Consider the following 13,158-nt stretch of genomic DNA (forward strand, 5'->3'; position numbering starts at 1 on the left):
GATGTAGCCAGAGGGGGAGGCCAGAAAAGGATGTGCAAGGACTAGGATGGGGTGGTGACAGCAAGGCAGACAGAGCCTACCTGAGAATTCATTAAGAGATCTCTGTCCTACTCCTGCCCACATGGCTATATGTACTTTTCTGAGCTGATAAGGAGTGCAAGGGCTTTGGAGTGCCAGTGCTGCACATGATGGTCACCAGGAACCATGCCTCACTCACCAGATGAGGCCACAGAAGGTCCATGTGACAGTCTCCTGGCTAGCACAAGCCAAAGAAGTTCAGACAAGGTCTCTTCTGAGGCAGGCTGGGAGAGTGTGGGGAACTGGTACAAGCCTCCACAAAGGATGCTAGTTGTGCACTCAGAGGGCTGTTATGGTTGAGCTTGGAGAGGCGTGTCACTCTCAGTAAGGAATACTTTGGAGAACATATTTCTGGACACTGTTCAACGCCTCCCTTGAGTGACTACCAGGCTCTTTAGGTAAGACCAGCACAAGCAGGCTTCTGCCTTCTCAGCAAGGGATCTCTGAGGCTCAGTCATAGGTGCCAAGAGGCTAGAACTTAGACCCCAAGAAGCAGGAGCAGGTGTGTAGCCAGCAAGGTCCTAGCCATAGCAGACCATCCAAAGTTTCCCTCCAGGAATTTAGTCCTGGCTCAGTCAGGGCCTGTGGTCTACATGGGAGAGGTACCCCTTTTTTTCAGTAGGCCCAGAGCAAGAAGGTTGGCTAAGAAAAGACCTCTACCAACTTCTTCTTAAAGAGACATGTTACTGGTCTCTGAAAAGGGAGAAGCAAGTTGAGGATCTTTTGTTACAAAATGTCTACCTTGAAATTATGAATCTGAGAAAACTTTGAGTAGGACCTGGTAGCAGGAAGGTCTCTGTGTTGCTGTGACTGAATTTTATCTGTTCATCTCTGATGGTCAGGGCCTTCCCTGAGCCTTGTAAAGGAAACTGTCATTCTGGGCTGTAGCAGTAGGGAGCAGGTCTACAGGCTGAGCCTGAGTGGGCAGGATTATACAGGAGGAGAGGCCCCCCAGTCACCTGGCAGGCCCCACTCATAGCTGCTGTGTCACTATGGGGGGTGGCTGTGCTGATATCCTTGGCCTCCAACTGAGGCAGAGCATCTGCCTTGGGATTGGGGATAGAGAGTGGGAGCTCTTGATAGCACCCAACAAACAGGTACTTGGGATTAGGAGCTCTATGTGCTTAATTTGAAAGAGAATTTCAGGGAGAAACACAATGATGTGGCTCTTCTAGGTTTAACAATATGAAATCACCCAAGGCCTATGAGAATTCTGACCTAAGAGCTAAGGCCAATGTTTGCAGACCTGTGTGAAAGCATCTACATGCAACCCTACAATAGAGAACTAAAGGTCTAATTGAAGTGACTGTATCTGAATGATCATCCTTAGAAAGTCCTGGTAAGAGTAGCTTCCTAACTGGGGCCCTATTTCTGGCAGGCACCTGAAGAAAACATCATTTCTATTTCCAGATGGAGCACAGGAAAAGACAGAACTCATACTCAATGCCAGAAGCCCATGGGAAGACACTGGGTGACTGAATTAAGATCCTTCCCCAAAGTGCAGAATCTGGGTAGGGCAGGGCTGGGGACTTAGAAGGTAGTCATGAAATCCTGTCCTGACTAACTTGTATGAAAATCTGGGTCCAGTGAAGGAACCCATCCAGGTCAGCAAAAGCCAGGCAAACTTCAGCTTGGAACTTGAGACTTTGAGAATCTAGCCAGACAAGAAAATGAGACCGCCAGATTCAAAGCCTGGCCTGGGTGACTCCCAAAGACTCGGGTTCCCCATCTATAACATGCGAATAATTACAATGACTTCAGTGATGTTGTAGGGACTGAGATGAGAAATGCCCATGATTGGCCTTGACTAAGGCCCAATGTGAGCCTTTGTGGAAGCAGTCCTCCCTCAGACAGGCTAAACTCTAGGATAGTAGAAGTGCCACCTAACACAGTTCATGATGTCTACTCCACATGACAAGCCAGGCTCCTGCCTGCCCTTACCAGCTGCCAGCAGCAGTGAGGATCCGGCTAGTGAGCACTGTCTCCCATTCCTTTCCTTCCCGGTTGCACTTCAGTCGGCTCAGTTTCACCCCCCCCACAGCTGTTACTTCATTCTCCACCTCAATGTACATGGAGGGGTCAGAGCTCACCTGGATGGAGGAAAGCAAACACACATCTTTTCAGGTGACAGCAGGCCCACTCAGATTATCTGTTCACAAGACAGGTGAGATGCTCAGGGGTTTTGCAGCCCTGGGATGTGAAGTAGGGGGAAGACACAGAGTGACAGACTAGTAGACTGGCCAACAAAAGAGGGCAACATTTTGTGGGGGGCTGTGTGGGAAACAGGACAGGGCAGGAGGGCTACTATGTTATCTCACAGGGGAGTGACTTCTCGAGAACATGCTGTGAGTAAGGATTGTAGCCAGCCAGAGACAGAGGTGGAAGTGAGACTTGGCTTTCTAGCCTCCTACTTGAAGGATCTTTGGAGACTGAAGTATTTAGTAAGAAGAAAGCCATGGTGGTACTGGGAGAAAAGTCTAGAAAACCTCAAGGTTCTCTCTGGCAGTGAGTCTCTGTTCATTCTGAGACTCTGCTGCTGGGAAAGTCCCCAGCATAGCATGCATGGGAAGTGCTTACTTCAGTCCCTGGTACCAAATGGGTTTAGCTTTGTATGTCTGGAGAGCTAACCAACTGTTCTGTGTGGTCACACTAGCAGGTGTAGCTGGAGCAGATGGAGGGCTCACCAGGAGCCCTATCCCCTTTATAGACACACAGAAAGCAAGAATAGCCTCAAGTGGCACTCAAAAGTGAAGATACTCAAGGAAGGGTTACTTTGGGAGGGAAGTTTTGAGTTGCTAACTGCTGGAGAAGCAACCCGCTTCTATTCACATCAGCAACAAGAACTCCATGGGTCCTACTCCTATCCTTTGGTTCCACCTATTTCATTCCTCTGTATTATGGCCCACAAGGACCTATGGCTGGGAAGGGCTGATGCCTGCCTTTCATTGCCCTATGAAGTCTAGCCTGGGCCTGGAGTAGTATGCAGTCAGTGGTAAAGAACCCATAGATAAGATCCAAGAATGTTGCCTGAGGACTTGAGGGTGTGTACAGAGGTCACATATGCAAAGCTGCCAAGGAGAGAGAGAAGCCTGGACAGTGTTGCAGGGTATAAGGGATTATCTGTTCTAGATATGTGTGTGAATAAGCTCATGGTTACAAGCTTCTCTGAGAGGTCTATCAGCTCTGATGATAACCTTGTTCCAAGCATTGAGAAGCAGACAGGTCAATGGAACTGTCAGGAGACCGACCAATGACCACACAGTTCATAGGCACCAAGACTGAGGCTGCCAGGTCTAAGGATGGAGATGCAAGAGAGTCCACCCAGAGGACTTTTGGGGACACCCAAAAGTCTTGAAGGGGCTGGTCATCCAGAAGAAGTGATAGTAAGGGCAACTGAGCAGTTGGGACTTCAAGGGCAAACCACAGAGAAAAAGAGGCATAAGGGCAGGGAGAGAAGAAGCTACTAGAAATCTGGCCAAGATTTGGTAAGTACCCTGATCAACTATGACTTCCTCCAGAAGGGAATGGATAGTCACTGCAAATCAATCCCCAAGGCACTGAAAAGATAAGAGTTTAGACTGGAAAGAGGAAATATATGTGCATGCCTGTAAGGGAGTTAGTGAAGGGTCCCAGCACTCACCTGGAGGGTGAATGCTCTCTGGGGGCCTGGAATTGGCAGCTTCAGCGCAAGTGCTGGTGCAGTCAGACACATGGCCTCCTTCTCTGCAGTCAGGGCAGCTGGAGACTAGAAGAGCCAGAATCATCCTTGAGCCCCACCCCAACAATACAGGGGAAGCATTAGGTAAAAGTAAGTCACCCAAAAGTGAGCCTGGGCAGTTCCACCTACTGTGAGGGAGAAAGCACAAGGGGATGTTATTAGTATCCTCACCTCACAGATAATGGAGCTGACACCAGGGAACTTGCTAAAGGGTTCTGGCAGGACTGAAAGGGGGGTCTGAGGTAGTGTGGCCCCCACATTATATTCCACGGTGTCTATATCTAAACCAAATGGTTCCCAAGGCATCCCATATTGATGAGGTGCATCACGGCAAGTAAGGACTCCCAGTGCAGGGTCCAGGGAGGTAAGTGGGAGCAGGCAAGATGAACCTCAGGCCTCACCTGGACAGACAGAGACATAGGCAGGAGACGGGAGTCCTTCCGGGGACGCCCTTTCTTCTTCTTTTCCACTGTCTCTACCTCAAGCTCAAGTTTTCGCTTGGATAATGAGGAAGGCTTGGCCAAGGGAACCTTTTCATCACTGTCACTGCTGCTCTCCAGGAGGTCCCGGGGCCTTAGATCTTTCACAAGATTCTGTTCTTTCAACCTGCACAAACAGACACCATGACTTTCTCCATACAACTATTAATTTTATAATTTGTTTAAAAATCCGTATTCTTCCCAAAATATTGATTAAAAAAAAGTAGAAAGGACATCTAGTTTCCACTTCAACATGCAAATAGCTTGGAAACTGAAACTCCCATCCTCACAATAAGAAGAAAGTTGAAAAACTGAAAAGTAATTACTCTTCTTAGATCCATCAGAAAATGGAGGTCAAAGGAGAAAGAAACTGCCACCCAGAAAACTCTGAAGATGGATAGAAAACTGTAGAGATGGATAAAGACAGAAAACACAGCAGACCTGAACTAGAAACCAGAGCGGCTGCTTGCAGACATACTTTCAAGATAACAGTACTGTTGCTGGAGGCTGGACAAGATTGAGAGTTGAAACTCCTGGTTAGGAGGGTACCCATGCATTCATTATTTTTACTTTCAGGTACCCTTCCAGGTTCTCAGTGTGAAGATTCAGGATGGAGAAAATTCTGTGTTCTTTTTGGGTTTGGGGATGGTGGGTTGTCATTTTGAAACATGACTAGACCATTCAGTTCTCTATAACCAAATCTTGCCCTCGAGTGAAACTACTTTACCAGAGCCTATCTCACCTGGAGGAAGGGCAGGCAATTAAAAAACTCCAGCCCCCTCTAGTTTCTGCCCTCTTCCAGCTCTATAGGCTAAGGAATTCTTTTGAAAGAATATAGTAAGACCCAGAGATTCATACTAAAGCCCAGAGATTCTGGGCCAACACAACATAAAAGGGGTTTCTCCTCCCCAATGCCTCGCCATCACATCAGCAAGGCTTCCCAATAATAACAATAAATTACAACTGAGAAAGTTGAACTCACACCAACCCTCTCCAACTGTTTTTTTTTTTTTTTTTTTTTTAAATGTGGTACAGGGGTTTGAACCCAGTGATGCTCTACCACTAATCTCCAGCCCTTTTTACTTTTTATCTTGAGATGGGGTCTTGCCAGGCTGGGAACTGGTGATCTTCCTGCCTCAATTCCTTAAGTGGCTGGAATTACTTGCATATGCCCGGTTCATAGACTCTATTTAAGGAGTTTCTAGGGAAACCTAAAGACAACAGACAAAACAAGGTCACTGGAAGAAACTTAAGCCTCTGACACCTACAGTTACAAGAAATAGACAACAGCCTACTCCTAGCCAGATAAACAAAACCTCATAAATGCCTGTATACCTCATTTCCAATTATCCAATACAATTTGCCTAGCTTTCCACGTAAAAATTACGAGGTATGATAAAAGGCAAAAAAACAACCAAGAAACCAAAACCACAACCAAAAAAACCCAAGAAGCAAAAGTAAACAACAAAATAAGAAACAAAAACATACAGAGTGCTGAAACACAAGACATAGAAATATACATAGTGTACTGCAGAGTTAGATTTGCAGAAATTTTGGAATTATCATACCAAGATTTTAAATAACTGATAAATATGCTAAGGGCTCCAATGGAAAAAGTTGAAGAGATGGGAAGTATCAGAGAGAATTTAATAATAATAATAATGATAATAAAAAAAGCTAAGAATATGAAGAACAAGAACAGCAAACAGCTTCTCCAAATCAATGAAAGATACCAAAGCACTGATATGGAAAACTCAGAGAACACATACAAGGTAAATTTCAAATATCTATACTTAGGCATGACACACTCAAACTGTAGAAAACCACAGACAGATAATTTAGAAGACAAGAGGAAAAGAACCACCCTATAAGACCAAAGAATAAAATTACATTGTACTTCCCATTCAAGAAAACCCACTAAGCCACATGCAGTGATGAACATCTGTAGTCCCAGCTACTTCAGAGGCTAAGTTAGAAGGATCACTTAAGCTCAGAAGCTGGGGCTAGAATCTGTAAAACAAAGCAAGATCCTCTCTAAGACAGACAGACAAACACACCAGGCTAGAAATCTGTATACAGTGAAATCAAGCTTCAGAAGTGAAGAAGATACAGACTTTCTCAGACAAAAACAAACACCTAAGGGAATTTGTTAGCAGACCTGCCATGCAAAAAAAGTTAGTTCTTCAAAGTGAAGGAAAATGATGTAGCTCAGAAACTTATCTGTTAGAAGAAAGAAAAACTGTTAAGAGAAGGAATAAATGAAGATAAAATTTTACTTTTCTATTCTCAACTTATCTAAGAGACAACTTTTTGTTCAAACTAATAATAGCAAGAATGTGCTGGGGATGATTACGATTTATACATAAGTGAAGTAAGTAATAAACTCATAAGCCACAGAAAGAAGATTTTTGGAATATTTAAGATGCCTGTACTATCCATGAAAGTGGGCATAGATTGGTTGTAAATATTCATTGTAAATACCATGGTAACTGCCAGAAAGTTTTAAAAAGAAGTATAATTAATAATGCTGAGAGGAGAGAAAGTGGTATTATATAAAATACTCAATTAGAACCAGAAAATGGGGGGAAGATAAAAAATAAAGGACAAATCTGATGAATAGCAACAGTTACACACATGGTAGATACTAATCCAGCTATATCAATAAACACTTCAAATATGCATGCTATAAATAAACCAATTAGAAAAAAATTATGAAAAAATGTTTTAAAAAGATGGGTATATATTAAAATTTTTTCTAAGATATATATGTATATACATAAAACACACACATGCACACACACATTTTTTTACTTTGCTATATTGTCCCAATTTGGCCTTAAATTTGTACTCCTCTTGTTCAGTCTCTTGAGTAGCTGGGATTAAAGGCATATTCCACTATACCTGATTTTCTAAGATATATTTTTAACCACAGATTAAAAGTGAGGAGGGACAGGGCATATAGCTCAGTGGGAAAGCACATGCTTGACATGCACAAGGACCTGGGTGCAATCTAAAGCACCAGAAAAAAAAAAAAAAAAAGTAAAAAAAAAAATAAAGGAATTCCAACTATATGACATTTTACTATGGAGATAGTAAAAAGAATCTGCAGTTGCTAGAGGTTAAGGGGTAGGAGGGATAAATAGTTGAAGGACGGAATTCTGAGGGCAGTAAAACTTTTCTGTAAGGTACCATAAGGGTGGATATATGTCATTATACATTTGTCAAAACCCATAAAATGTACACCACCAAAAGTGAACCCTAATGTAATCTGTGGACTCAGTGATAATAAAGTGTCCCACATTAGATGTTAAGGGAGGGAGGTTTTGCATTTATGCGAAAAGGGGGCATATGGGAACTCTAATTTCTGCTCAATTTTGTTCCAAAACTAGAACTGCTCTAAAAAACAGTCTAGTTAAAAAACAAAAACAAGTAAAGGAATAGAGAAAGATATGCTAATTTAACATTAATCTAAAAAAGTTATATTAATTTCAGACCAAGTAGGTGTCAGAACAAGAAAGTTAGCAGGATAAAGAGAAGCATTACACAATGATAAAGAGGTCAATTCTCCACGGAGACATAACAATCCTTAATACACATATGCCTAACAACAGAATGTCAAAATATATGTGCCAAAACTAATAAGTCTGCAAGGAGAAATATATGAATCATAGTTGGAGTTTTCAACACCCCTCTAAGGAAAACAGATCTATCAGTCAAAAAAAAAAAAAAAAAATCAATGTAGGAGGTTGAATCCAGGGGCACTCTATCACCCTTTTTGTCATTTTGACACAGTTGCCCACTCTGCCCTTGAACTTGTAACTCTCCTGACTCAGCTTCCCGAGCAGCTGTCGTGTGCCACGGTGTCCAGTAATCATTTAGACTTAATTGACAATTTTAAAAAACATTTTTTTCAACAATAGCAGAATATACATTCTTCTCAAGCTCCCATGGAACAGTCATCAAACTATATCATATTCTAGGCCATGAGGCATACTCTATTCTCAGACTACAATGAAATTAAACCAGAGATCAATAACTAAAAAGATAACTGGAAAATTCCCAAATATTTAGAGATCAAACAGTATAATTCTAAATAATGTATGGGCAAAGAAAAAAAGTCTCAAGGGAGGGAAAAATATTTTGAATAAATGAAAATGAAAACAACTTGCTAAAATTTGTGGCACAGACTAAAAGCAATGCTTAAGGGAAATTTATGGTACTGAATGTATATATTAGAAAAGAAACAAATGGTATGCCTTTAGGCCATGTACAAACAGGGAAACAACATGTATCCCATTTGTTTACATAAAAAAAAGAAAAGAAAAGAAAATCTGAAGTCAATAATTTAAACTTTACCATTTGTAAAAAAGAAAAGCTAAACAATAAGCTTAAAGTAAGCAGAAGAAATTAAAATAAAAATTAGGGCAGAAATCAATGAAATTGATAACAAAAACAACAAAGGGGGGAAATCAATGAATGAAAAAGCTTGTTTTTTGAAAATATCAGTAAAATTGTTAAGCTTATAGCCAGTTTAATCAAGAAAAAAGGAGAAGACACAAATTACTTATATCAGAAATGAAGAAAAGGCTCTCACTACTGATCCCATGGACACAAACATCCTAAGAGAATAAAATTCCTCTTCTTTTGAACACTTTTATTCCCACATATTTGAATACTTAGATGAAGTATACCAATTCCTTGAAAGAAATAATCTACCAACACACAAGGAAGATACAGATCATTTGAATGTCTTTATTTATTAATGAAACCGAGTCAACAATTAATAACCTTTCAAGAAAGCATCAGGTCTAGATAGTTTTACTGGTGATTTCCCTCAATCATTGAAGGAACAAATTATATCAATTCTCTATAATCTGTTATAGAAGATAGAAGCAGAGGAAATAATCCCCAATTACTATGAGGCTGTCATTATCCTAATATTCTAATCCCAGATAAATAAAATACAAAAAGAAGGAAAAAAAAAAAAAACTCTTATAGATTGACATCTCTCATGAAAAACAGACACAGGACCCCTAAAGCTCAGGAAATAATGCCAAGCATTAACAAATGGGATGGCAGCAAATTAAAAAGTGTCTGCACAGCAAAGGAAACAATTAGGAATGTGAAGAGAGAACTTACAGAATGGGAGAAAATCTTTTTGCTAGCTACTGTGGCAGAAGATCATTATCTAGAATATACAAATAACTCAAAAAACTTTACACCAAAAGCCCAAATAATCCTAATAAAGGATAATGAATTAAACAGACACTTTTCATACAAATGGTCAACACATATATGAAATAATGTTCAACATCATTAGCATTTAGGGAAATACAAATAAAAACTACACTGAGATTTCATCTCACACCAGTCAGAATGGCAGTTGTCAAGGATACAAACAATAATAAATGCTGGAGAGGATGTGGAGAAAAAGAAACACTTTTTACACTGTTGGTGGGACTGTATATTAGTACAACCACTATGGAAATCAGCACGGAGGTTCCTCAAAAGACCAAGCATGGAACTACAATATGACTCAGTTATATACCACACCTCAGTATTTATCCTAAAGAAATGAAGTCATCATACTATGCATATCCATGTTTACAGCAACACAATTCACAATAGGCAAACTAGGGAACTAGCCTAGTGTCCCTCAATGGATGAATGGATTAAAAAAAAAAAAAAAAAAAAAAAAAAGGTATATACACAATAAAGTTTTACTCAGCCATAAAGAAAATAAAATTATGTTATTTTCAGGAAAAAGGATGGAACTAGAGACAATTATGTAAAGCAAAATAAGTCAAACTCCAAAAGTCAAGGGTTGTATGTTTTCTCTCACATGGGGAAGCTAGTGAGGAAAAGGAAAAGAAAGATGGTGGCAAATCTCATGAAAATCAAAGGGAATATAGAGGAAAAGGACCAAGTAGTTGAAGATGGGTAGGAATGGGGGAAGTTTTGGGGAGTGATATTGGCCAAATTATATTGTTACATTGTGTACACTTAACAACATGGACAACTAAATGACCTATGGGTGTAACTTAATGTTCTGGAAACTCCTATTAGTGCTGTATAACAACACATTTGTAAGATACCACAATAATGTCAAATCAAGGCCAAACTACCAGGTAAGTTTCTAAATGACCAGATCATTTCCTGTCATTTCAGCGCTAGCCTCAGAAGGTCATTTTTGGCCCTGCCCCAGCTTATGCTGCTTCCCTCTCCATGGTTGGGACCTCTATGAGAACCCTTGAGAGTGTCCCACACCCTTTTCAGGCCTCCTGAGGCCAGTGGCCTATTGGGAACTACATCACCTCAGTCTGTGAGTGGGCCTATACCTGGGAGGATCAGGCTGTGAATCTACAGTCATTGTTCCCTAGATGCACACATCTGCTGGGCAAGAACATAGGTGGCCAGGGCTGCCCTACTTGTGAATGGGTCTCATTCTAGGTTTCTGTCTGCTTAGGTCAACTTGTCCTACCCTAGGGCCCTCTGTCCCTCCCTGACAGGGTTATAAGGCAGGTTGGAGTAGAGGATCCACAGGTTCACCCAAAAATGCCACTGCACCTGGGAGACTAGTATTTGGCTCCCAATCTTATCTCAGGCTCTTGGCTAAGAGTGCCACTTAGGTTTGCTGGGGCCTCATTGCTTAGGCACAAAGAGGTACAACAAAAGAGCAACAATGGCAAATTACTCACTGCCAGGTGCCTATCATCCGCCATTTGCCTGCCTTTTGCCTGTCCATCTTTACACCTATCCATCACCCACCGCATGAGGTTCACCTCCCAATCGTCCAACAACAGCCAGCAAACTGATCACCAACCGCCAGTGGAGTACTAGTTGCCTGTTACCTGGAAGTTCATTGTTACAGTACCTGCAGGTTTGATTACACATGGCTGCCACCATTTTGAGACGACAGCCAGGCCCCATAGGACCCGTGGCCAGACTGACTGAGCCCCCCTCTCCAGGATCCCTCAGCCCGACCGACTACTCCCTGCCTCTGGGGCCCTCACATCGACTGACTGCTCCCTGCCGCCAGGACCCCCACACCAACTGACTGCGCCCTATCACCAGGAACCCCGACCAACTGATTGCACCCGGCCTCCAGGATCCTGCAATCATACCAAACACGCCCAACCACCAGGACCCCTGCCTGACCAAATGCACCCCACCTCCAGGACCTCCAGCTGACCACATCCACACCCTAAGCTGCAGTTCCTCATTTGCCAACACATTTAGAAGCCAGAACAGCCATCTTGGATAATCCTGGAAGCCATAGCTCCAATCTTTAGGTGGGGAAAATCCCATCCTGAGATGCCTGCTGGAGACTTGAAGCTCATTGTCAGGTACCTCTCATGCATCAGGCTACTGAACTCTGGAAGGTTTCATTACTGTATGACTGTTATACTGTAGATTTTTTCTCCTTATTGAAAAATTTTGTTTTTATTTCTTTACTTTTCTTGTTCTCTTTTCCTTTTGTTTACCTGTTCCCTCAGAGTCTCTTTCTCCCTTATGCATGCTAACATCCAATTTCTTTTGATTACACTTTCACCCTTTCTATTATCTAGATTTTCTTTCTTTTCTTATCCCATTAACAACTACATTCTACATCCCTCTGCATCCTTTTTGTCCTCCATTAGAAACTGCAGACCTTATTGCAAATCTGTTTGTTATACTGAAGATAATATTTGAAAACATTCTTTTTATTATGACAAAATTGTTAATGTCCTCATAGGGGTTATTTGGTCTAGGACTGCATACTGTCTGAATAGGGCACTGCTAATATTGATCTCCCCTTAAAGAAAAGGTTTCGGAAACCTATAGGGCCACTATGAGCCTATAGGGGGAAATCTGCAATACCCCAGATCTGCACTGCTAGAGGGGAAGATACATGAACAACATGAAAAAACAAGGGAAGAAAATGATCCAGACAAATCTAGATTCTATATTAATAGAATCCAATGACAGTATGTTAGAAGAAATGTCAGAAAAGGACTTCAGATTATACATGATTAAGATAATTTGCGAAACAAAGGATGAAATAAGAGAGCAAATGCAGGCAATGAATGATCATACCAATAAGCTGAAAGAGCACCTGCAAGAAGCAAAAGATCATTTCAACAAAGAGATAGAGATTCTCAAAAAAAAAAAAAAAACCAAAGGGAAATCCTTAAAATGAAGGAAACAATAAACCAAATAAAAAACTCAATGGAAAGCATCACCCAAAGACTAGACCACTTGGAAGACAGAACCTCAGACAATGAAGACAAAATATTTAATCTTGAAAATAAAGTTGCCCAAACAGAGAAGATGGTAAGAAATCATGAACAGAATCTATAAGAACTATGGGACATCATGAAAAGATGATTTAAGAATTATTGGGATTTAAGAATTTAAGAATTATTGGGATTGAGGAAGGCACAGAGATACAAACCAAAGGAATGAACAACCTACTCAATGAAAAGAAAGCAGAAAATTTCCCAAACCTGAAGAAAGAAATGGAAAATCAAATACAAGAGGCTTACAGAACACCAAATGCACAAAATCACAACAGATTCACACCAAGGCACATTATAATGAAAATGTATAACATTCAAAATAAAGATAGGATTTTGAAGGCTGCAAGAGAAAAGCATCAGATTATATATAGGGGGAAACCAATATGGATAGCAGCAGACTTCTCAACCCAGACTGTAAAAGCTAGAAGGGCCTGGAACAACATATTTCAAGCTCTGAAAGAACATGGTTGCCAACCAAGAATCCTATACCCAGCAAAACTAACCTTCAGATTTGAGGATGAAATAAAATCCTTCCATGATAAACAAAAGTTAAAAGAATTTACAAATAGAAAGTCTGCACTACAGAATGTTCTCAACAAAATAT

At 41.1% G+C, this 13,158-nt stretch overlaps 1 protein-coding gene across 8 annotated transcripts in view; it reads right to left on the reverse strand.

Moving 5' to 3' along the window:
• Positions 1–13,158, reverse strand: part of LOC124990361 (protein HIRA) — a 98,774-nt gene that overhangs the window by 19,385 nt on the left and 66,231 nt on the right. For all 8 annotated transcript variants that reach the window (XM_047560336.1, XM_047560330.1, XM_047560329.1 and 5 more), the window contains 3 exons: positions 4,198–4,402; positions 3,719–3,823; positions 2,020–2,168 (listed from right to left, as the gene is read on the reverse strand). In XM_047560336.1, the coding sequence (XP_047416292.1) occupies positions 2,020–2,168; positions 3,719–3,823; positions 4,198–4,402 (459 nt within the window). The remainder of the gene's footprint in view (positions 1–2,019; positions 2,169–3,718; positions 3,824–4,197; positions 4,403–13,158) is intronic.

Source organism: Sciurus carolinensis, chromosome 8, assembly GCF_902686445.1.
Source record: "Sciurus carolinensis chromosome 8, mSciCar1.2, whole genome shotgun sequence".
NCBI lineage: Eukaryota > Metazoa > Chordata > Mammalia > Rodentia > Sciuridae > Sciurus > Sciurus carolinensis.